The sequence below is a fragment of the Perognathus longimembris genome, chromosome 10 (assembly GCF_023159225.1).
Source record: "Perognathus longimembris pacificus isolate PPM17 chromosome 10, ASM2315922v1, whole genome shotgun sequence".
In the NCBI taxonomy this organism is placed as follows: Eukaryota; Metazoa; Chordata; class Mammalia; order Rodentia; family Heteromyidae; genus Perognathus; species Perognathus longimembris.
Genome location: NC_063170.1, coordinates 57,050,565 through 57,075,222, shown reverse-complemented (window position 1 = coordinate 57,075,222; position 24,658 = coordinate 57,050,565). Strand labels below are relative to the sequence as shown.

Below are 24,658 nucleotides of genomic sequence, written 5' to 3'. Positions count from 1 at the left end.
ATATCTATTGAATTTTATGGCTCTATCCCCCACCAGTCTTTTGGCCCATTTTGTTTGGTGTTAAGTTTTCCTGTACTTAGAACACAGAACAGTCTAAACAATTATTTATTGAATAACCATGTAACCAAGAGAACAAAATGACTCAACATCTTTGGGGTTTCAAGCAGCTCAGTACAATCATTAAACACCAAATTGAATTTCTACAACTATCATGTACTATTTATAAAAGAGAAAAGTGAATTGTGAGGTAGAATCAGTTTCTCCTAAACCTGCAAACCACCCATAGCTCATTTTTTTCCCCCCAGACTCTGTCAGCTTCTTTCTTCTTTGTTACTAGGAAGTAACGATAAGTTCACTTCTTGGAAATTGGTGGGTTATTTCCATTTTGTATCTTCACTTGTTGAGACCAGGGGTATCTTTCCTCCTTTCTTCTCTGTCCTTAATGCCTAGCCGAGAATCTCAGACGTGGAACAAGATAGATATTTGTCTCTATCACTAAATGATCACAGATGTCCAGTTGGTGGCTAATATGTCTTATACATTGTGAGTTTTCCCTCTAGAACCTGGGGTTAGGGTTTGGAGAAGCAAGTTGAGAGACAAGGGAACCAAATTAGGAATACTGACCATGTTTTCCACAGGCAGTGTCTAGCCATGGCCTTGTTCTTGGCTTTCACGAAATCTTTAATTTACCATCTCTCTCCTGTGCTGTTCCCATGGAGAAGAAGGCTGAGAGTGCCACAGAGAAAAACCACACTGTAATCAAATAATGCCTCCTAAGAAGATCACTGGAATGTGAGACTTCTCTGAGGGTGTATTTTCTAGTGCCAGCAGGAGGAGGAAGGGGGAAAAAGGATTTGAACAAAAGAAAAGGATGCAAGGGATAAAATATCATGAAGAAAGCTGACTTAATCATATGCCTTCTGTCTTTGTCCTGACTTTCAAGTAGTTTCAAGTGAGAACTTCTACTGAAAATGTGCTTTTGTATCTTGTCTCTTTTGCAGTGGCAAGGCTCTGCTTTGTCCTGGGAACAACAGGTATTTTCTCTGTTGTTTGAAGCGTTCATTACAGGCATATTTAATAAAAAAAAAACACACAAGCCTGATTGGTTCACCCACCAATCTATAGGAGAGGTAGGGACATGTAGCCCTTGGTCTATAGAAAGCCACAGCATCATTTGATCCATGAGTTTTCTCTTTCATACCTACCAGGCCCCCACCAAATCAAGCAAGGGACCTGTGAGGTGGTTGCCGTGCACCGATGCTGCAATAAGAACCGCATAGAAGAGCGCTCACAAACTGTCAAGTGTTCCTGCTTCCCAGGGCAGGTTGCCGGCACAACCCGGGCTCAGCCTTCTTGTGTTGAAGGTAAGACATTGTTCATTGGTTTCTCCAGCATTTCAAAAGGGGACTAAATCCACCAAGACCCTCCTCTCTGCTTCACTGTCTTTGTAAGTCATAGACACCTAGGCCTCTCTGAGGTGATTTTCATTCAAAAATTTCTTGGTGAATACAGAAAGTCTTTAGTGTCGTCCAAGAGGTGGCAATAGGGAGGCTCTATTATAGGACCAGAGGGAAGATGTGCTTCAATGATTTATTTTGTTCTCTTACCTTACATACTTGACCCTCACTGTCATTGGGAAATTAGTTCTAGTTCCAGCACCCATAGATATCCAGATCTGTGGATGCTCAAGTTTCTACATAAAATCACATAGATTTTTGCATGGTACCTATACCTGTCCTCTAAAACTCTTAAGATTCTATCTAGACTACTTATAGTAGTTAATACAATGTAAATACTACGTGTTCGTGTGTGTGTGTGTGTGTGTGTGTGTGTGTGTGTGTGTGTGTGTGTTGGTACGGTTGCTTGAACTGAGGGCCGGGATGCTGTTCCTTGAGTGTCTGCCTTGAGTGAAAAATCTACCACTTGAGCCGAAGCAGCACTTTTGGCTTTTGGTGGTTAATTGGGAGATAAGAGTCTCACAGATTTTCTTGCCAGGATTGGCTTTGAAGCAAAATCCTCAGCTCTCAGCTTCCTGTATAGCTAGGATTACAAGTATGAGCCACTGGCACCTTGCTGTTGATCTGTTTTTGAGATAGGTTATCACACTCACCATCCTCCTGCCTCATCTTTCCAAGTGCTGTGATTGCAGACGTGGACCACCATGCTTGGCCTCATGCTTCGTGTGATGGCCACTTTATAATTTCCAGTTAATCCTTTTAACAAATATTTCTAAGACATCTTTGGAGCAATGTCCCTGAGAAGAGTTTGGGATCATATATCATTCATTTGTATTCTCTAGGTCCCCTAGCAGGGTATTGTGCCAATAGCTAAACAATATATATGAATCAATATTGATGGTTGTTGATGGAGGCCTGGGACTGGTTGGTTCCTTTTGATGCCACTGGCATCTTCCAGCAGACACCTTGTTAAACACAAGCGTCTGTCCCCAGGGGAGCAATGCACAGGCTTAGCTTCCAGCAGCCGCTCTTCAGTGGTGTGAAAACTCCCTGAGAGCCAATACTTGCAGCTGTGTGCATCTTTTCAATGCATGTCTAAAGGTCAAGCAGTTAAGACAGGAACACATACAAGTCCTGAACTCTATATCTTGTTGCTCAATCAGTGATAAGAGTGGACTTATATCCCGACATGCACATCTACGCTCAGATTTGTAGGCTGTGTGGCCACAGTTCACCAGAATATCAGCTACCTTAAAAGCAATAAATATAGCAACTACAGCCTCAAGTATTCTATCAGGGGCTCTTGGGGTTAAGTGTGGTGGATTCAGTTACTGTAAGGGCAATGCAGTACATTGCAAAACTACTACCTAAAATACCTACTGTGCTTTCCAGTAGAATCCCATAATAATAGATGATAACCTTTCTACAAGACAGTATATAAATATTCATGTAGAAAGGCATAAGGCAGGATGAAGAACCTCATGTTAATTCAAGCAGCTTTTGCTCTTCTGTTACAGAAAACCCTTTCCCTTTTTAGAGCTTTTTTTTTTTTCTTTTTTGGATGTGGGGGATTATCGATAAAGGATTGTGGACCTATAAAAGGAGATAAGGATCTCCTTAAAAAAAGTGACATTTAAACACCAGTTTGCTAAGTTTCTATACCCCCAGTTGGGACAGTAGACTCTATCTTCTCCAGTAACTGATTCCCAATCATGTATATTCTGTCTCTTCACTGCATTGCCAGTCAGTCCACATTTCTCCCATCCCTGCTGCTACCTCCATAGTCAGAGACCAACATTACATTTTATGGAGTTTGCTTTTCCTATTCCTTCATTTTTCCTGTTCTGTAGCCTCCTGGCTACAAATAGAACTCCTGTACAAATAGAACTTTTTCAGTTTCATGTTGAAACCCATAGTTGAATGCCTTCTCCAGATCTCTAAGGCAAACTCTAGATTCATCACCATGGCTCTAAAAGCCTTACATAGTTTGGGCTCTGTCTCACTTACCCCTTGTCATGACTCTACTTTAGCCAGTCCAAACTCTTTTCCATTCCTTCTCACTTCACTTACCTGACCTGCACTCACTCTGTCATGTCTCTTGAAATAGAGCTCTCTTCCCCAGGATACATCCCTGGCCTGCTAAATTCCCATTCTGTTTTCCCATCCTCCCCTATGTGTTTCTGTGTACCCAAGCCACAGCACACTTAATCACTGCAAAACTTGCTGAATGTCTGATACTCATGGTGTTTAAAAAGCTTGTGGATGTGGATCGAGGGTTTGTGCTTTGCTCTCTCTGCTTTGGCTGACAACAGACCTGTTTTATTGCAGCAGAGAACTGATTCATACTCACTAATCACCCTCTCCAGGTAACAGCTGCATTTGCCTGTCTCTGTAGGCTTCAAATGTGTTCTAAAGGAACTTGTGAATCATACTATGGACTAGTTTTACATTCTGCCTTGTTGAGAATCTTTAGATAAAAAAGTTTTATAATTAACGCTGGTCACTGATGGCTCATACCTGTACAACTACCTACTAAGGAGGCTGAGATCTGAGGATTGCAGTTTGAAGCCAGCCCAGGCAGGAACATCTGTAAGACTCCAATTAAACACCCTCCAAAAAGTTGGAAGTGGAATTATGGCTCAAGTGGTAGAATACCAGCTTTGAGTAGAAAAGCGAAGAGATGGCTGCTGACAGGTCCCGAGTTCATGCCCAGGTTGGGTGCACACAGACACAGACACACAGACACACAGACACACAGACACACAGACACACAGACACACACACACACACACACACACACACACACACACACACGGAAATGACCACTATTGGCATCTTCATCTTAGTAAAGAAAATATAAATACTTACCATTTATTAGCTTGCTTTAAATTGTATGGACAAGATCTCCTCTTGTGTTTCCTGTATCTACTTAGTCAATACAGTATTCTTTTCTGTGTATTTTTGTATTTAGATATAGATTCATCATGTGTAGAGGTAGATTTTAGTATGAATCAATATAAATGTGTGTTTTCCCAATTTCTTAGATCAACCTGCTTTATTGCTATCAGAACTATGCTGAACAGATCCTTGTGTCTCCTAAACTTGACTTCTCAAGTGTCCCAGAACAGTTCATGGAATAGGATAGGCCATGATTTATTCAGCCATTCCTCTACTGATGAAAAAAAATGTGGCTTTCCAGATCTTTCCATTTCTTTACAAATGGCACTGCATCATTCTTTCTAATGGATGAGTAAGATTCCATGTGTATATCTCAAATAGTGTAATTCCTTAAAAAGGCAAAATCAAAGTTCCACAGAACAAAATGCGAGGAAAGCAGTGGTATTCTAAAGGGGTGGGGTTGGATCAAGGAGAAAGGAGTAGATGAATGAAGAGGAAAAGAGAGGGAGAAGGCAATCAAGAATCCAGTGTAGATCCTATAAAATAAAGAAGAGTGAAGGAAGGGGTAAATAGATAGGGATGGGTAAAAAATGTTGAAAGGGGTGACATTGGCCAAGGTATATTATACTCATAACCTGCTTTGTTAAGTGGCAATTCTTTTGTATAATTACTTATAGATAATAATAATAACAATAACAGTAATATAATAATGATAAAGAAAATGTAGTTGTGTCTGTGGTAAAGTACATGGACGCACAGGACTTTAATGTCATAGGAACAGTAGGAGCTAGAGAACAATTATTTGGCATCTGACCACAGTTGATACAAGTCTATAAGAACTTTCTTCAATGATACAAATGTTCTCTGTCTACATCCTTAGCTAGATATGTGTCTAAAGACACATCTGATGTTGTAGGGAATGAGTTATAATTATAAGGATAGGTTGTATCTGTACATAAACATTGAACAAATTTAGTAAATAGTTCAAACTGAAAGGAAATTTTAAGAAGAATGGGAAATGAAACATTAGAAGAATAATCAAAAGAATTTTATTCATAGCCACCTAGTTTTCACGATTTCAGAAGCATAAATTGTGATCTTATTGCGTTAAATAACACTCTTTGAGGAATTGTGTGTCCTTCCTCAGTTTTCTCAAATTCCTTTTTTTTGTTATAATGTAATAGCATAGCTTTTCATTAAATAAAAAAGCATATCTGATGATGCGTAGGCCAGTAGTTACCAGCAGCATGCGACTAGAGGCTGCAGATTAGACAGTGCCAGGCAAGCTTTATGTAATGTGTCACTTTTGCATGACATTTATGGCAGGAGAACCCTAGAAAGACAGGCTTGTGATTATGCCATCTTCTTCATACTCCCTATACCTGGTGCTGCCTGGTAAACAGTCAGTGGCCAACAAATGTGCATTTGTTCCAAGTCACTGAGAAAGGGGTGGGAAGTTTAAGCTCTAGTTAGGATGTATGTCTGTTTTCCTATCTCCCTGATCTTCTATTCCTTATCTGAATGTTTCCATGAGGGCTTTTTAGCTCTCCCTGCTTAATCTTTATCCCATAATAATTATGCAGTATCACGCTGCTAATTGGCATGTGGGAAGACTCATTCTCTGCAGATAGGTTCTTCTTATCTTATTTGTCAATGAGACTGGAGAGGATATAAAATATCAAATTCATTTGAATTTACATTTAAATTAAAACAAAGGCAAGAAGATGTTGGAGCAGGGCACTAATTAATATTGACATAGAAACTAGAATATTCTTTTACATTTTTTTTTGTTAATCCGTACCACAGATACTTAGCTGGTGTTTTCAGTGCTTTTCCATAAAAACATAGATTTTGTTAGTTAAATAGAAAATTTAGCTATTTTCATACCCACAGCTCCCCCATTTTGGGTTATAATTCACTTCTGAAATCCCCACTGTGAGAATGATTGAAATGTAGGATCTTTATTATATGGTTTGGAAGGGGAATTATTTAGGTCTTTTGCATCTGGAGCTTGCGACAGAGAACTTTCCTTAGGTAATAGTGTTCTTTCTTCTGAATCATCAGCTGGAATCACCCGGGCTGTTCTGTGGCATGAGCAATATTCTACACATTTATCAAAATACAGCTCTATAGACGTAATGCTGAATGGTTTTGTGATAAAGCAAGATAAATATGTAGTACAAGGAAGTTTAATTTAAATTGTCAAAATGAATGTTTTCCTAAACATTGGATTTAAAAGAGATTAATAAGACAAAAGCTTTGAGATGGAAGGCAGTTACTTTTAAACTGTATTCTTTATCTTCTGATCATGCCTCAATTTCTTCTACTTTCCTGAGATGTCAGAACCAGTTTAGTTAGGGGGAGAGCTTCTGTTTGAACCACCAACAGCTCTCAGAGCTTTATGGACTGTGGGATAAAACATAGGATCTCTTCATGTTGTATTTCCTTTGCCACTTAAAACAATTGTCTGAGAGTCAGTAGAGATTATTGGGAGGACCTATGATTTATATATGTGTGGTTCACCCATCACGGTCTACTAGAGCACCCCAGTGTCCATCTTAGATGCTGTGGGGGGGGAGTGATGACAAGGAGGTTCAACTTTCATGGAACCCACAGTATACTAGAAGACAGAGTCAAACCTCAAATACATACAGGACTTCAGATCAGAGACAGGCTCCACGAAGGGCAGTGTGTCTGGATTTCCTAGGAAGAAGATAGCAAGGTGGAAAGAATTAGGGAATGAGGCAGTTCATAGTATATGGGGGAAGACAGGGCAAACTTGGGAATGTGCTTCCTAAAAAATACTAGACACAAGACTCAAGAAGTAATTAGAACCCTCACATTAGGGTAGGGCTTATTTGCTTCTGGGAATCTGCAGTTTAATAGGGAGCCAGTAGTAGGCCAACAGGAAAGGACAAGCAGTGTTAGAGACAATGTTCCTGTAGACCCTCCTAGGATTTCCGAGAAGGAAAAATGTGATCCTTGTCACACCCTTGGTTTCATAGAAGCCCAGGACTAGCTAGGATTTTTGTGTTAGAGCAAGTGAATGCATGGGAATTTTAGACTTGTGGAATTGCCCATGGTAGGGGCAAGAGTGAAAATATGGAGTAAGGTAATGACATTTACTATGAATTAGAATTCTTGTCATAAGCCAAGTGTCTGAGTATGTCTGCAAAGCATCAGCCCAATGTTTTTGCCCCACTCGGGATATTTAGCATCTCTTGATGATATGCGAGAAAGAGTCTCCTGGCATGCACTGTGCAGAGGCCAGGAATATGGCTAATTGTCTTATGATGCACTGGACAGAGTCTGTAATAAAGAATTAATTGGCTCCAAATATCAGTACTATTGAGGGCCTCTGGATAAACTCAGATGATATTGAATTTTGCATTAAGTAAAATGAGGCACGGAGATTACAAAAACTCACTTTGTTACCTACATACCAACTAATTCAGGACTGTGTGCTTTGTGGAAGTAACAATACTGTGTATTGACAGGATGTGCAAATAAGTGAGATTGCTTCAAAAATTATTAGTTCTAGTTTGTTAGAGGGCTCAATCCACTGTATTTTCTTTCCTTGAAATAACAATAGAAAAAGTTAACAAATGCCTTCATTTTGTTGTTGTTCTAGTCCTGGAGCTTTAACTCAGGGCCTGGTTGCTGGCTGTCTCTAAACATATTTGCTCAAGGCTAGCGCTGTACCACTTGAGCCATAGCTCCAGTTCTGGCTTTTTGTTGATTAATTGGAGATAAGAGTCTCACGGACTTTGCTGATTTAGCTGCCTATACTGTGATCCTCAGATCTCAGCCCCCTGAGTAGCTAGGATCACAAGCATGAGCAGTTCATACCTTCATTAAAAAAAAAAAGCACAGTGAGCATGTTGAAACATTGGTGACTTAAACAAAATAACTAGAGGTACATTGAAATCTCAGTGGATGCCTTAAAAAGAGATTTTATTACTCTTTCTGTCCATACTTAAAGTATAAAATACTCTTTTTGTTTTGGTTGTGTGTGTGCATACCTTACCAGTGTAAATACAACTGAACTAATTCAACAAATATAAGACAAAGTCTTAAAAAGTGAGTCCTTCCTTTGTTAGTCTAATTTGAAGGTGGGAATACGTGAATGGTTATACAAAAACTATACAATCTGTTAAATGTAATGGAATAGGACTTATTTTATATAACAGAGAGTTTAAAAAGCTAAGCACAGAAATGGTGGGATAAAGGGTGAACTAATTTAACAGTGATACTCACTAGGCACTATGTTGGAAATTAACTATACAACTTGGGGTAGGGGAAGTCGGGAAGGAAAATGTTGGGAGAAAATGAAGGAAGGGAAGACTCTGTTAAAAAAGAAATGTACTCACTACCTGACTTATGTAACTGTAACCCCTCTGTACATCACCTTTACAACCAAAAGCAAAGCTAAGTACATAACTACTCCCAAACTAAGAGAGCTTCCCTGTCTTTATTAATTTTCTTCCTTTATCCATAAAACTGGAAATTTGTTATGGGGGGGGCAGCTTGAAAATGGGGCATTTTATGCGTTTTCCTAAGTCAAGAAGGCATGAGGCTTTTAAAATAATTTTATTGTAAAAATAGTGCTGAGAAGGCACTTTCTCATTTAAGGTATGTGATGACATTTTGTCACAAGAAGGCAAGATACCCTGCCTGCCACTTTTCCTACAGAGATAAGGCTCAGGCAGGTGGGCAGATATGTCAACAGTTATTTTAATAGAATCCTATTTTTCTTCCTCCTTTGTTCCAGCTTGTTGGGTCAGTTTGTACTTGGGGCTTTGACTAACCAGTGTTTAAGCACCTCATTTCTTTCAGGTTCAACCCTCAAGTGGTTATTAAGGATTGTCTAAGAACTCACAGCAAATATAACTCATAAAGGTATCAGGAGCTAGCATTGTCGTGGGATCTTTTTTCCTTTCTCCTTGCTGAAAGAACTCTGACATCTGTTACTGGGGCACCTACCTCACGGAACTCTTCCACAATGATAGGAGAGTGACTGATTTGTCTTTGCGCAAACAGAACTATTTTAAATTCCAGAGCACCTTGCCTTTTTAAGGAGTATGAGCTGCCTTTAGAAGAAAAATATCCCTCTTTATTTTTTCCAGTGAAATGAAGAAAAACTGATAAACGAGTTCATAAGAATTTGATCTTAGGTTTCCTTCTATTGTATAGAAATCCTTTAACGTATGTTTGTGGGCTGGAAGAATCAATATAGTTAAAATGTCTATACTTGCACACTTACACATTGTAGCACTGTTCACAATAGCCAAGTTGTAGAAACAGTTCAGATGCCCTACAGTGGATGAAAGGGATTAAGAAGACTACAGGGCCAAGGTAGTATAGATGGACATTCTCTAGTCACCATCACATATGGCCAATATCATAGTAATTCCATTAATCTTTATGATAACCAATGGAAAAGTACATCACCATCACATATGGGAAATATCATAGCAATTCCATTAATCTGTATGATAACCAATGAAAAAGTATATTCCTTGCACTGTATCCCCCTACCCCCCAGATCCTTTCTCATTTCACCTACCCTCAATAGCCTTTTCTTCAGAGTTCTTTCTGTGCTGAGGTCTGCTGTACGTTCATCGACTTCTAAATTACTTTTACTGGACCATCATCTTCCCTAGCTTGTTGTACCATGTGACATGGGCAGAGTCCATGGCTCCTGTGGGTTTCTTCCCTTTCCCCCTCCTTTGCTGGGTTTCCAATGCTTCCCTGGTGCTGTCTTCAGCCACCTGAATCTGCTGGCTTTCCAGGGGCCACTCCCTGACCCATTGTCCCATTTGTTTTCCCTTGGCTGGACCACAAGCTACCTTTCAAGGCTTCTTTTGAGTTCTATATCTTCCCAGAATATTAACTTCAGCTGTAACTGTGTGTAAATGTAACTGCACTTCATGGACATAGACATAACTTTTTTTTTTCTCTGCTTGTGGATGAGTAGTTCAAATTGAGGGTTGGGAAAAAGCCAATTGGGACCTAACCAAGGTATTCAGAAAATGATGAATGAATGAGAGAGGGGAATACTCACAGTGCTGAGTACACATGTATCATAATTTCACATGTACACACAAATAATGTTATGAGTGAAACAAGAACTTTCACAGTGTGTAATGAGATGGAAATGTTCACCACTTGGATCTGATTATTACATTCTGCACACATGTATCAAATACTATGCCCATAAACTTATAATTTTAATTATACAATAAGTGTGTTTTTGCACACTGTAGTGTTGTAGCAAGGTTGATGGACACAGAGGAGGAATTTTCAGAGTTTACTACATCATTCTTAATACATCAGTTCCACAGAAAGCACTGTTATTACCTTTTGCTCCTTCTGATGGACATTTAGACAGCCCTGTGCAGTTGTAAGGCACAGTTGTTATGGTATTTGTGGCTAAAAAGAATATAACTTTTTATAAGGTCTCATGGTCATCTACTCCATGTCAGTGAGTCTTTAACCACACAAATAACCCATTAGGCAATATACTTTCCTAGGTCTAGGCAAGTCCTGATTTAAATAGCAAATGGTTATTCTCAGTCACAAGTGTACCCAACTCAGGTGCTCCAGGTGTTGAAGGGTACCATCAGCTAGTAGCTCAGGTTAAAAGTCAGAAGTATGCACTTAAAGGTTAGCACATCCTATTTGACATTAGATTGCCTCCCTTCCAATGCTTGTTTGACTGCCACTGAACTCAGTGACCTTGCCTGTGTCCCTTACTATCTCTCTGGATTTCAGGTTTTACATCTATGTGAAAGAAAGGGGAATAATTTTAGTCTCATGCTGGTTGTAAAATCTAAACTAGACAAGATAGGGAAGGCAATTTACAAGGTGCCTGTGTTTGGTGAAAAAAAATAACCTTAGTATTTGTAGAATTGTGCTTGAATTTGACTTTTGGATTTCACAGGCCATGGTGCTCTTCGTCAAGTCTGTCAGGAGTTTTTATAGAAAGAAAACATGATGTCATATTCTCTGCAGAGACTAACTAACTACTTGCTTTCCATTCTGAGTGCTTTGTCATATCTTCCTCTTCCCTAACTGCTCTAGTGAGGACTTCCTTTTACGCTGTTGCATTTAAAGTGGGAAGAGTGGACCATTTTTCTCTTGTTCCTTTACGGAGCGTTGAGCTTGTCACTGTCAGTATGGTATCAGCTGTGGCTCCTTCACGCCAGCTTTTAGTGTGTTCTGCATAGTCCTTCTTTCCCTAACTGGTTGAGAAACATGAAAGGATGTTCTGTTTTATCGAATGCGTTCTATGTATCTGTTGAAATGATCATATGATTTGTTAATCATTTTATTCTGTTAGTGGAATAGATCATATTGATTGCATGTGTTGAACGATCATTTCTATCCCACACATAAATCCTATGAGATTGTGGTACATAATTCTTTTGACATCCTGTTAAAGCTGACTTGCTGCTATTTTTCAAGGATTATATTTATATCTAATAGGGATATTGGCCTGTAATTTTTCTTTGCTTGTAGCATTCTGTATGCCACTGGGAGGAGACTAATGCTGGTTTCATGAAATGAGATTGGAAATGCTCTACCCACTCTGCTGTGTTGGAAGCATTTGAGAGCTGTTGGTATTGAATTCAGTAACGTTTCCAGATACAAATTCAAAATACAAAGATGAGTTGTTAAAAAAAGGTGTCTTTCACTTAGCATCATCTTATGTGATCATAAGGGTATAGCTATTGGGCTCTTGTGATCCTCTGCTGTAACTTGCCTAAACCTGTACTAATTATTCCCAATAAGGGGGACCATAGAGTCCATGTTTCTTTGGGTCTGGCTCACTTCACTTAGTAGAATTTTTTCCAAGTCCTTCCATTTCCTTACAAATGGGGCAATGTCATTCTTTCTGATAGCGGCATAAAATTCCATTGGGTATATGTACCACATTTTCCTGATCCATTCGTCTACTGAGGGGCATCTGGGTTGGTTCCAGATTCTAGCTATGACAAATTGTGCTGCGATGAACATTGTTGTGCTGGTGGCTTTAGTGTGATTTTGTTTGTGGTCTTTTGGATAGATACCCAAAAGTGGGGCTTGTCAGACTTCTGCCACCCCATAACAAATTTCCAGTTTTATGGATAAAGGAAGAAAATTAATAAAGACAGGGAAGCTCTCTTAGTTTGAGAGTAGTTATAAATACATTCTTTGTACTTAGCTTTGTTTTTTGTTGTAAAGGTGATGTACAGAGGGGTTACAGTTACATAAGTCAGGTAGTGAGTACATTTCTTTTTTAACAGAGTCTTCCCTTCCTTCATTTTCTCCCAATATTTTTCCTCCTGACTTCCCCTATCCTAAGTTGTATAGTTAATTTCCAACATAGTGCCTAGTGAGTATCACTGTTAAATTAGTTCACCCTTTATCCCACCATTCTTCTGCATATGGTACCTAGAGCACAGGCAACAAAAGCAAAAGAAATAAGTGCAAGTGTGCCAAACTAAGCAGCATCTGCCACGGCAGAAAATTGAACGGCAGGCCATAGAATGGGAGAAAATATTTACAAATTATATTTCTTTAAAGGGTTTATATTCAAATTATACTAAAAAAAACCCAAAACATAACAGCAAAACCCTAAAACCTAGTTTTAAGAAATAAGCAATGAAGCCAGGCCATTCTGGTTTACCTAGTAACTCCAGGTACCTGGGAGGCACCGATTAGGAAGATTTCATTGTAAGGCTGGACACAACAAAAAGTAGCAAGACTCTACCTACAAGAAAATAATCTAAAGGAGAAATGGCCCATGTAGGTGGCTCACATGGGAGACTGCTTGCATAGAAAGTGCGAGATCCTGAGTTCAAACCCCAGTCCTGCTTCCCGACCAAAATAAAATACGACTACTACTACTCCTAATAATAACATGAGTCCACATTTTGCTCAAAGAAGATAGACAGATGCCCAACTGCTGCGGTATCTATCTATTGTCCTCTGTTCCTTAATTGAGGAAATTGAAGCTAAGGAAAGGTAGATAACCAGTCTCATGTAATTTCTTATGAAAAAAAAAATCTAGAAAGCAGCCCAGCTAGATTCACACCCAAGCCTTCCACACAGCTTTAGCTCCCACTAACTGTGTAGGAAATACTTTGTATAGTATGTGGCTACTTCATGCTTAGGATGAAGTAATTACCAGCTGTGTTGACCTTTGCTTGGGTGCCTCTGTGGAGGAAGAATCAGAGTCTGGTTTTTGTTTTCCAGCTTCCATTGTGATTCAGAAATGGTGGTGTCACATGGAGCCCTGCCTGGAGGGTGAGGACTGTAAAGTGCTGCCCGATTACTCAGGTTGGTCCTGCAGCATTGGCAATAAAGTCAAAACTACAAAGGCAAGTATGGACCAAACACATCTGTAAGTTACAACTGCAGTACATTGTTCCTTGGGGGAGGGGGATTCCCACCTTGATTTTATTCTGCCATCCAAAGAAAACATTATTTTGTGTTGATAAGCCTCCTGGGGAAGTACCACCTTATGGTTTTAGCCTTTCAGAACAATTCATTTACACCTTCCCTCCCTCTCTCCAATCCCCTAACCCTGTCAGGTTTTATAGGGCAATGATTGGGTGGGTCAACTCTTGTTTGAGGCAGGGCCATTAAATTCTTTCTGCTTCTTCACCAGCCTGATTTAATGTAAGTGTTTGAGTGTTGACAGAACACTGTATCAAAACATCCTGGCAAGAATCCACACAGAGATGATTTATTCAACTAAACATACCTGTTGTCTTAAAGGATATGTAAGACTTGAATGGGAGTCTTCAACTGCTCTAAGTCAACAGTTTTCTTCCCCCAAAGCCCCTTTCTGGTTCTCCTTGTGTCTGACAGGAACCATTGGCTACCCAGTCTCTTAGCTAGAAAGCCAACTTTGAACCACTTGATTATCCTTGGGACTTAAAAAAAACACAAAAACTACTAAATCCTTTTGTGGTTCTGCATCCCCAACTTGGAACTTCCGCGTCATCTGCCATCTCGTTTGGTCTAAGATAATCTCTTTCTTGTCCAGACTGTATGTAGGGACTATAATATATATATTTTTAAGATATCAGTCTATCCTCAAACATCTTCCAGTGCCTTCCATTGGCTCTTTGGTCTGCCACCAGCTTTTCTGATCTAATCCCCACTAGACTTCTGTTATGGTAACTTTTCAATGACTGTACCTCTTCATTGACTTCATTCCTTCCCTTATTCTTTCCTGATTAGACCCATTTCCCTGTCTCTTTTACCTCTAACTCCCAGCTTTCTGCATAGTGGCGGAACTATTGAGTCAGGTATCTATCAATTTATCTTGATCATCCCAATGCCAATTGAATGCATCATAGTAACTAGTACTTGGAAAAAAAATAGTGACACAGTTCGTTTTGAGATTATTTGAGTTGGGTATATTTGACTGGAGAAACTCCTTGGTTCTGGTTGCTATCAGAGCTTTGCCCCTGAGGAAGTATGATGTATAGTGACCAGCTTCTTGCCTTTTCTGTTTTTCCCTTTATGAATATTTTACAACACTAAACACTAAAGGTTCTCATGCACTTTCTGCCACCAAAGTCTAATGCAGGGCAGTTAAAACCAAATTCTGAATGCTTAATATATATGTAGGTATAATGCTGTTATTACATGAAATACAAAATATAAAATGAATTTCTAATTAAATAATTAATAGAATAGGAAGTCAGTTAATTAGTTCTTCATTGTCTAGTCAAAACCCAGATCATTTTTAACATTTGTGATTATCTACATAATTCTTATTAGTGACAATGACTCCCAAACTCTTGGGCAATCACAAATAGAAAGTATTCATAGCAAAAATTGCATCTTTCCAAATGCAACTGAACTTGTCCAGATTTTATTTTCCCTAAATGATATGCTATAAAAACTATATCTATCGCATTGGCATAAGTCATCTTGCAATGATTGAAAATGTACAGGAGAATGTATGTAGATTACATGCAAATATGATGCCTATTTCTAGGGAGAAATTGATTTTGGAGAATCCTGGAACCAATTCTTCATGAATACCAAGGGGCAGCAGTGTACATTTTTGTTGTTGTTCAGAGAAGTGGAAATCATGGAAGTACTTAGCAAGGAGATTATTAACACTCACATCACTACTACCGAGTTCCCAGCTAAGCCACTCTGCAGGAACTCCCAAGCAACATAACCAGCATGCTTGTGGAGAAATACCAGCCTCAAGATTATTCTATTTGCTTCTGGTTCCTTTCAGTCATTTTTCTCTAAGTCCTTCCTAAATAAAATTATTAAAGTCTCTGGTGGGGTAAGCTCTTAGATAATATCTATCAATGATAAAAATTTCTTTTATTGTATTTCTTGTAGACGAAGGAATAACATTTTGAAAGATTAAATTTATATCGATTTCTAGCTATAAATGTAAACAACACCCTGAGCAGAAGGCAACTCTGTTCTAGGAAAGAATGCATCTAAGTGGTTTTCTCGGTAGCTCAGCTTTTTGCCTTTCTGTATGTGCATTCGCAAGACATAAACCTTCAGGGGCATTTTGGCTCTGCATGCTGGGCATATAAGTTTGCTCTAGCTAAATCCTCAATGGTAGTGACATTTTATTTAGTACATAGAAAAGTTGTAGAACATGATACAGTTCCTCAGGCCATCATGATACTTGGACTTTTCCCCTCAACCCCCCCACCCCCGAGTAATATGCCACCTTAGAATAATCTTGAAGTCATAAAATATTGTTTCCTTTATTAATCCAAGTCAATGTGACTTGAACTGCATAAAACATTTTATGTCTGTTTTATAACATCTGCATGTAGAGTAAATTCATTTGTGGAGCCTAGACTGCCTTCCAAGGGGTGAATGCCATTCCATTCCAGAAGCTGAGCATTTGTTGGGAAATCCATACTGACTCTCTTCTCTCCTGAGGAGAGAAGGCAGGACTGTAAAGATGGTGCAGTTGCCCCTCTGGAGGAGATAGAACTCTGTTACAACAATAGTTTCCTAAGGAGTTCATACAGAAGAGCATAAAAACCACAGAAAAGCTAAAAAAGAAAAGTCAGAGCTCCAGTAGTAAGCCACCTATGTTAGAATTTTTATTTTCCATTTAAATGCAAATAGGAAAAGAGTTAGCAGTCATCTTGAGATATTAATGGTCTCAGATGAAGAGATGAAAAGAAGAGAGGAGGTAATTCCCTAAGCAGCTATCTTTCTCAGGTATAAAAGAATACCATGGAGCTTATTCTACCTGTAAGTAAGTTGTTCAGGGTCTCAAGAGACCATGCAGCTACTACTTCCTGTGGGAAAAATCTAAATCCTGTGTCAAATCTCCTTTTCTGAATTTTCCTGTGCTGATTGTATCTTTTTCTTCTCAGCAATAAAACTAAGCATTGCTGCAGATTTTGTTGTTGTTGTTGTTGTTGCTGTTTCACAAGAGACGCAGGTATTGTTAAATCTGGAGAAATTTTGTGTTAACATTCCTGTTCTTTAAAACAACTGCTAAGGGGAAAGGTGTATACCATTAGAGTCATCGTTCTCAAATAGAGACAGTTTTCTCCTTGGCAGACATTTGGCTATACACATGACGTTGTTTCTGGGCTGTCTCACATGGAGATGGAGAGTAATGTCAGGGAACAGATCTTCTTAACCACTCTACAAAGCTATGGGGGCAGTCTTACCCCAAAGCAAAAATTACCTTGCTCCAAATGTTAGTAGTGTTCAGATTGAGAAATGAGTGCTTAGAGAATTGTGTATTAACTTTTTTTTTCAAATCGTATTTTTGCAAGATTCCTATCTGAATCTTTTACCTTGCTTTGTTCTTCAGATTTTCTAATACATGTCTACAATTTTCTTGCATTTCTTTGGAAACTCCAAGAGATATGAGTTAGGAAGTAACATGTATTTTCTAAAAGCTCAGGACACTTCAATGTTGGTTTTTGTTTTCTGATGTCTTACATAAGAGCATGAGCCTGTGAGAGGCACCTAAAGAAGATCAGAGACACGAACAGAGCCTCAAACATAATTCAAACACAAGTTTAAGCAAGCATGTTTTCTCTTCAATAGTCCTTCGCCATCTCAAGCCCTACCCAGTATCTTCCTCAAGTGGCTCACTAATTGGGCCCTTTCTCTCTGTCTCCTGAGGTCCTGCCCTGGGTTTTTGTCATAATCATTTAATGATGTCATGGTTACAGAGCACTCATCACAAGGATTTGTTTTTTTTGGCCATTCCTGGGGCTTGGACTCAGGGCCTGAGCACTGTCCCTGGCTTCTTTTTGCTCAAGGCTAGCACTCTGCCACTTGAGCCACAGCGCCACTTCTGGCTGTTTTCTGTATATGTGGTGCTGGGTAATTGAACCCAGGGCCTCATGTATACGAGGCAAGCACTCTTGCCACTAGGCCATATCCCCAGCCCCACAAGGATTTGTTAATAACACAGCTGTGTTAAGTCTGGGATGGTGCTAAGGAAGAAATGCCTTAAAATGTTCTTAGGAGGCCAGGTATGGTGGCTCAAGCCTGTTATTCTAGCTACTTGGGAGGCAGAGACTGAGGATTGAACTGTAAGGCCAGCTCTTGTATAAGAAGTTTGGGAAACGTCATCCTAATCAATGATTGGGCATAGTGACACAGGCCAGCCTGGGCATTAGACCCTACCTTGAAAATAATGGATGCTAGTGGCATACCTCAACAAGTAGAGCACCTGCCTTGCAGGCAGGAAGTCCTGAATTCAATCTCTAGTACTGAAAAAAAACAAACATGTCTTTAGGATTGTGATAAATAGGCTAAATGAAGAAGCCACGAATCTACCTTCTGTCCTTCCTGCTGTTACCCTTATGGGCTTTTATTCTGCTCTTCCTCATTTCCCTCCAGGCTGAGATATCACCAGTGGGTCTCCATTGGTAACTGCTACACAGTGCAAGGGCCTTGTAGGGATCTCTCTGGCAGTTACCTCTTAGCCCATGCACACCCCATGACGTTGTACCCTTTCTTCTCTTCTAAAATTCCTCTTGTTTGTCGGGGTCTAGCCGAGAGGAGTCCTTTACCCTAAAGTTATATCTTCCCTGACCCTTATAGTCAGGGCATAATGTGCAGGGGAGAAGAGATTGTATTGGCATGTTAGTAACCCTGCATCTATCAAAATTCACAAATAGCAAGGAATCATCCATATGTAGTAGGCACAGTAATAATTTTGAAGGGAAATAAATCAGAAAGCATCTTATCTCACTCACAGCCTTGTTTTCCAAAATGAGCAGGACACACAAAATGAGCCACCTCAGATGAAATACTTTTTGAAAATTATACCCTAGGGTGTCTAGATTGATAACTGGCTGTAAATGCTTTTAGGATGTATACAGATGTACGATCCAGCCAGAAAGAGCAAGCATGAAATAACTACCATTTCCTGGGTGTTCTCTATGACAGGCACTGAACCGTGTGATTCAATTCATGTATTTCCTTCACTCCAGCCAAAACAGACAGGTACTTTCATCTCTAGTTTGTACCCATGACATCTAAGCAAAGAGAGACAATGCATCTGTCTCAGCTCCATCACAAGCCATAGATCTTTGGATTGGCCTTGTTTTTTTTTTTAATTTTTACAACCTCATATTATCTTCTCACATTTTCATTTATCTGTCCTTACCCTCTTCCTCAGGAAATAGCAGTCAGTATGGCACACTGGTGGCTTATGCCTGTAACCTCACATAATCAGGAGGCTGAGAGCTGAGGGTTACAGCTCAAAGCCACCTGAGTCAGGAAAGTCTGTGAGACTCTTAACTCTTCCTTGCTTTCTGCTTGCAAAGGAGAACATGCATAAAGGCTTTCATAGCAAGAAATTAGGCACCTGGCTTTGTATTTGGTGAAGTTATAGAAATTCCACAAGATTAGGTACGTGTTCACTGGTTCATGCTGAGCATGCTTTGTTAATGGCACTGCAAGTTTTCCAAAGGAATACTGATTAAAACCATTGTATGTCAAGATCAAGATGTACATTTCTGATGCAGTTAGCCCACTTTTAAAAGTGAAAATTACTTAGAAAGTCTGTTGTATTGAGTAGAACCCTATAATCCACGGAGAAGGTTGTATTTTTCTGCTTTAAACATGTGGTAGCCTTATAGCAGGAGATGACAAAAACAATAGCATATTTCAATACATCTGTGCTATGAAACTATTTTCAAAATTGTTGGGAACTAGTGTCTCATATCTGTAATCTTTGCTGCACAGAAGGCTGAGATCTGAGAAGTGCTCTCTGAAGTCAGTTTAGGCAGGAAAATCCATGAGGCTTTTCTATCCAATTAACCAGCAAAAAGTCAGAAGTGGAGCTATGGCTCAAGTGATAGAGCACTAACCTTGAGAAACAACAACAACAGCTAAGGGACAGTGCGCAGGCCTTGAGTTCAAGCCCCATACCAGCAAACAAAAAAAAATAAATTGAATTATTTTGTAGCATGGTCACTATGCCTGCTCCTGAGTAGGAACTGAAGTGGCTTCTCTGTAAGGATAAAATCAAGTGCAGCTTGTTAGCTCTGTGAAACGACAGTCATTGCAAGTACTCAACTCTGCCTTTCCATCATAACTCCAAAAACGTATCCAAAGGGCCAAAAGTGGAGCTGTGGCTTAAAGTAGTAGGCTGCCAGGCTCGAAAAAAAGAAGCTCAGGGATAGTGTCCAGACTCCAATTCAAGCCACAGGACCAGCATACACAGAGCAGTCAGCAAATCATAAAGAATCAATTTGCTGTAGCTGGTTATTTATAAACTATGTTCAGATGACATAGACAAGGACTATTGGTTCCTATGTCAGGAAGGGTTATTTTTATTGGGCTTAAGGTATTCAAAACTCACTCATTTAATTTGTTTTTAGGTGACACGGTAGCAGAGAGAGAGAAAGAGAGAGAGATGTGCTTTGTCCTGGAGAGGCGTCGGGATATACACCTGCCAGGTGTGGGACACCATCCCCGCAGGCAATTGTCTTGGATTTCAGCAAATTCACGTTTGTAGTTTGTGCACCATGGAAAGTGGCATCGCCTAGCTGCCCTCTTGGCTTCATGACTTGATTATGGTGAAATGCAACCACTAGCTGCCACCTGATTGAAATTTTATCTGGATTCCAAAGGAGATACCTCTAAGAAACCCCAGGGGAAGCAGAGATGTGGAAACTGAACACAAGGAGCACTCTGGTCTTCAGTTTTTCTACCTTTATCAAGGGACATGGACATAGGTTTCATAGGCTCCTTCTTTTAGCTTTTCCTTGAGCCATGGTAGTAGTGTGGTTTTAAGGAGGTCTAAATAACAAAACCTTCTGGAAAACATTATTACTGAGGTTGACTACTAACCCCCAGGGAGCTGGCAAAGAATATTTTATGAGCCTCGGAGAACAGAAGGCTTCACTGGGGCTCCTTGGTGCACATTTGTACTTTTGAGCATTAAAAACTATGTTTATTTAAGTTTCATTGATAGGTTAGCAGAAATTAAGAGGGGGCCACTCCCACTTCCATGCCTAGAGTTCTTGAGTTCCAAGGAAGTGAGTCAAATCAGCTCCAGTGATTCATAACCAAAACTCACTAAAGAAATAAAACGTGTTGGGCTTTTTCTAGCTTATATACAGTCACATTGGTAAACCATTAAGCATATAAACTAGTCTCTCTTTAGATGAAGGGTGATTCTCATAACCAGCTCATATCCGTTCTAAGAAAATATTTTGTTAGTGCTGACTCAGGAGGAGTCTTTAAATACAGAATTTTTACATGATCAATGATTTCTTCTTGACTTAGGTCTTTCCCTACTCACTTGTCACTTACCTGACTTAGATGTAAGTAAACCTGCAGTCACTTCCTCTTACTTTGGCTCAATGATTTCACAGATTTTGTCGTGCATGTTAGCATACATGTCAGCATACATGTCAGTAAAAGAATGGGATCTATTTACATGTTCAAAAATGCCCCAAAATGCCAGGTGCTGGTAGCTCATGTCTGTAATCCTAGCTACTCAGGAGGCTGAGAGCTAAGTATTGGGATTCAAAGCCAGCGTGGACAGGAAAGCCCATGGTCTCTAATCTTCAAGTAATTACCAAAAAATAAAAAAAATTAAACAAATAAAATAAAATAAGCTGGCAGTGGAGCTGTGTCTCAGGTGGTAGAGCACTAGTCTTGAGCACAAAAGGTCAGAGACAGTGCCTAGACCCTGAGTTTAAGCCCCTAGACCGATACATACACACACACACTCTCTCTCTCTCTTTCTCTAATATACACACACCAAAAACTGTTTCTTTATTAATAATATTAGTCCTTTCAAAATTATTGAGGAAGAAATAGATATTATAATATTGATTATACTGGTAACAATTATTGGATTTTATTTTTACAGAAGGAATAGAAAATGGATGATGGTCCAGTTGTTCCCTGAAGTTTCCTATTTGATTTGCTAGATGCCTACCAGAATTGTTACAATTGTATGAATAAGTTAAAAAAATTATTCTGCTGATGACATATTAGTTTATATGCTTATGTGATGTCTTAAGATTTGGTGCTAAACATCCTATGCTTGAAGATTTATAAATATGAAAACTGAAGTAATTTTTGAAATAACATTTTTGGGAAATGTAACTGTGTGACAAAATTGGTACTTATGTTTGGGTTACTAGTTTTGTTTCTTCTCCCAACCTATGTAACACTGAGCATTTAAAAGTCTAGTGAAGATAGGTTAATCACATTCATGATGTGTTAGGGATATACTCTGCTACTTTTGGGATAAGGTTTTCTTTTTTCCCACTGTCAGAGACTTAAAAAAAAACACAAGGAGCTTTTGTGGTACCTGAAACAATGCCTTAGTGTCTGGCCCACACATCAGATCTTGTACCTGAAATATGATCTAGCAACAAAGACTTCACCTTGAGGAACATTTTTAGGGAGTCAACGACTTGCAGGGAATAAATGCTCCATTTGGGAAAATGGCAGGCTTCCAAGCTGCCATTTCACCCAATATTGCTTCAAAGCATACAATTTTACCTAGTCAAAAGGGACTTATGAAATGGGGCTTTCTTTGAGAAGCATTTTAATGTGATCATTCCTATTCCCCTCCTGTACTTTTGCAGAATTTGAAATAAAGATGTCAAGAGGGCCGTGAGGATCTGAGTCCCGTTAGGTTCTCTCTGGCTGCGGTTTTCAGGACACCCTCGATTCTTTAAGTCTTAAAGCACACAGCTGCTCCCCTTGTAGTGCAGATGCAGCCTGGGTCTCTCTAACGGTACCAATCACTACACAGATTTTATAGCTCTCCTTCATGTCCAGAGTGCTGTTCCAAATTGGAGAGACCTTCACATGGAAGGAAATAACAATGGTGGTTCACCCATTAACTTCAATAAACACTTAATGAACCGTCTCAAGACACCCTCGACTTAATGACAACCTTCTTTATCCCATACAAACAGATGCACTTCTCTCACTCACTGGGAGATCTTTCAGAACAGTTACCTTGCATGGAGAAGTAAAAATGTAGTAAATTTAAATGTTTCCTCAATGCAGCCAGCTAGGTGTTATTGGAAACAACACAACATAGGGTCACCATAAAGGAAACTTCTTTTTCTTTGCAAACTTTTAAAGTAATACATAACTCTTTCTGGATTCTAGATGTCCTGGATAGTAGTTAGGCTTAGAACCTGGCTAGTGTCTAGTAGCAAGATATGTTTACATCAACACCCATGTAGTGCATTATCTAATAATGTGCTAAGGACTCATGAACAACATAGGCTGCTAACATTTTTTTTTGGAAAATGGGCCCAATATTTATAACTGGATTTCCAATTGGGTTCCTTATGTAAAAGAGACAGCTGCCCTGGGATACTACTAAAAATATGAAACTTCTCTGGTTACACTTGGACCACAACTGCCTATATAGTTACACACTCATACACAACAGTGTGCTCACTGGCAGATTGCCAGCCCCATTCACATAAAACACTCTGTTTTGTGGCTGAGCCAGGGCAGGCACAGTCTCCTGCATATGTTGAAAGATTTTTCAAGGCTTTTTTTTGGGTATGATGTGACAACCTTGAGCCCTTACAGCCCACATCAACACCATTGGCTGGAGAGAAGTGTCACCTTTGAGGAATTTGCATTTCCCAGTGCATTCCAACATTCTGGCTAGCTCTCCTCATCTGAATTTTCATCCATGTGGTCGAATTTTGTTATGGAAGAACTTTTGGGGATGGAAGATGGAGACCGATCTCCTGAAAATGGCAATGGAACAAACTTTACAAAAAATATGCCTATTTCCTAGATGAATTATCCAGATATAAACCCAGCGTGGATCTTATGACTGCCATCACCACTTAGGAGAACTCAGAAATAGGCAAAGAACTTCTAAGAAGTTCACCAAAATATGTAGATTCTTATACTCTAAGGGATGGCAAACTATGGCCCATAGGTTCAATACTGCTCCCTTGTTTTGGTAAAGAAAGGTTTATAGGAAAGTAGAATACCATCCAACATGGCTGGCTGCCTTTACGCTGCAACAGGGCAGAGATTATGTGGCCCACAAGGCCCAAGATATTTACCCCTTGGCTCTTTGCAGAAAAGATTTGCCAATCTCTTCTTTAACCCATTGAGAATTAAGACTGAGTTCACCACAGCACTTACTATAAGATCAAGGCTAACAAACATGTGTTTGAATCCTGGCACTGCTACTTTCAAATGTTCTATAAAGTTTTGTTTCTTTACATGTACAATGGGGTTAATGCTATATACATGTCTTTCTTAGACCAGTTTTTTGTTGCTGTAACAGAAGAGCAGCAATTAGGTAGTTCCTAAAAGAAACAAGTTTCCTATGGCTTATGGTTCCATGGATCGTAGAGTCAAAGCCACAGTTGTGTTGTCAATGGCAATAACATACAAATAGATGTGTTGTTATTTTTCTAACAATCTGCTTTCAGAGTAACTAATTCAGTTCTGGGAGAGCAAGACCTCAAACACTGGATAAAAAGGTATTCACCCCTTACCCCCCGACCCTCCATTGGCACTTGGGGTTTGAATTTAAGACCTGTGTGTTTGCAAGATCGCTACTCTACTACTTGAGATATTCCTCTGGCCCTTTTTGCCTTAGTTGTTTTCTGAACAGAGTCTGGTTTTGCTCCGGGTCTTTCCTGGAAAACACAATCCTCCTGTGTTGCTTCCTATGTATCAGGAATGGCAGGTGTGCACCCAGCTTTTTATTGGTTTGGGTGGGGACCCTGAACTTCTTGCTTGGGAGAAGTCGCTTCTCATGCAGTTAGGATTACAGGTGAAAGTCACTACACCAGGCTGATCTTTCATAACCA

The 24,658-nt window shown here is 39.5% G+C and overlaps 1 protein-coding gene across 1 annotated transcript in view; it reads left to right on the top strand.

The window, feature by feature from the left end:
- The window catches only part of Tafa4 (TAFA chemokine like family member 4), a 106,288-nt gene that overhangs the window by 70,555 nt on the left and 11,075 nt on the right, over window positions 1-24,658 (top strand). The window contains exons 3-4 of the mRNA XM_048354781.1: window positions 1,209-1,364; window positions 13,596-13,724. Of these exons, the coding sequence (XP_048210738.1) occupies window positions 1,209-1,364; window positions 13,596-13,724 (285 nt within the window). The remainder of the gene's footprint in view (window positions 1-1,208; window positions 1,365-13,595; window positions 13,725-24,658) is intronic.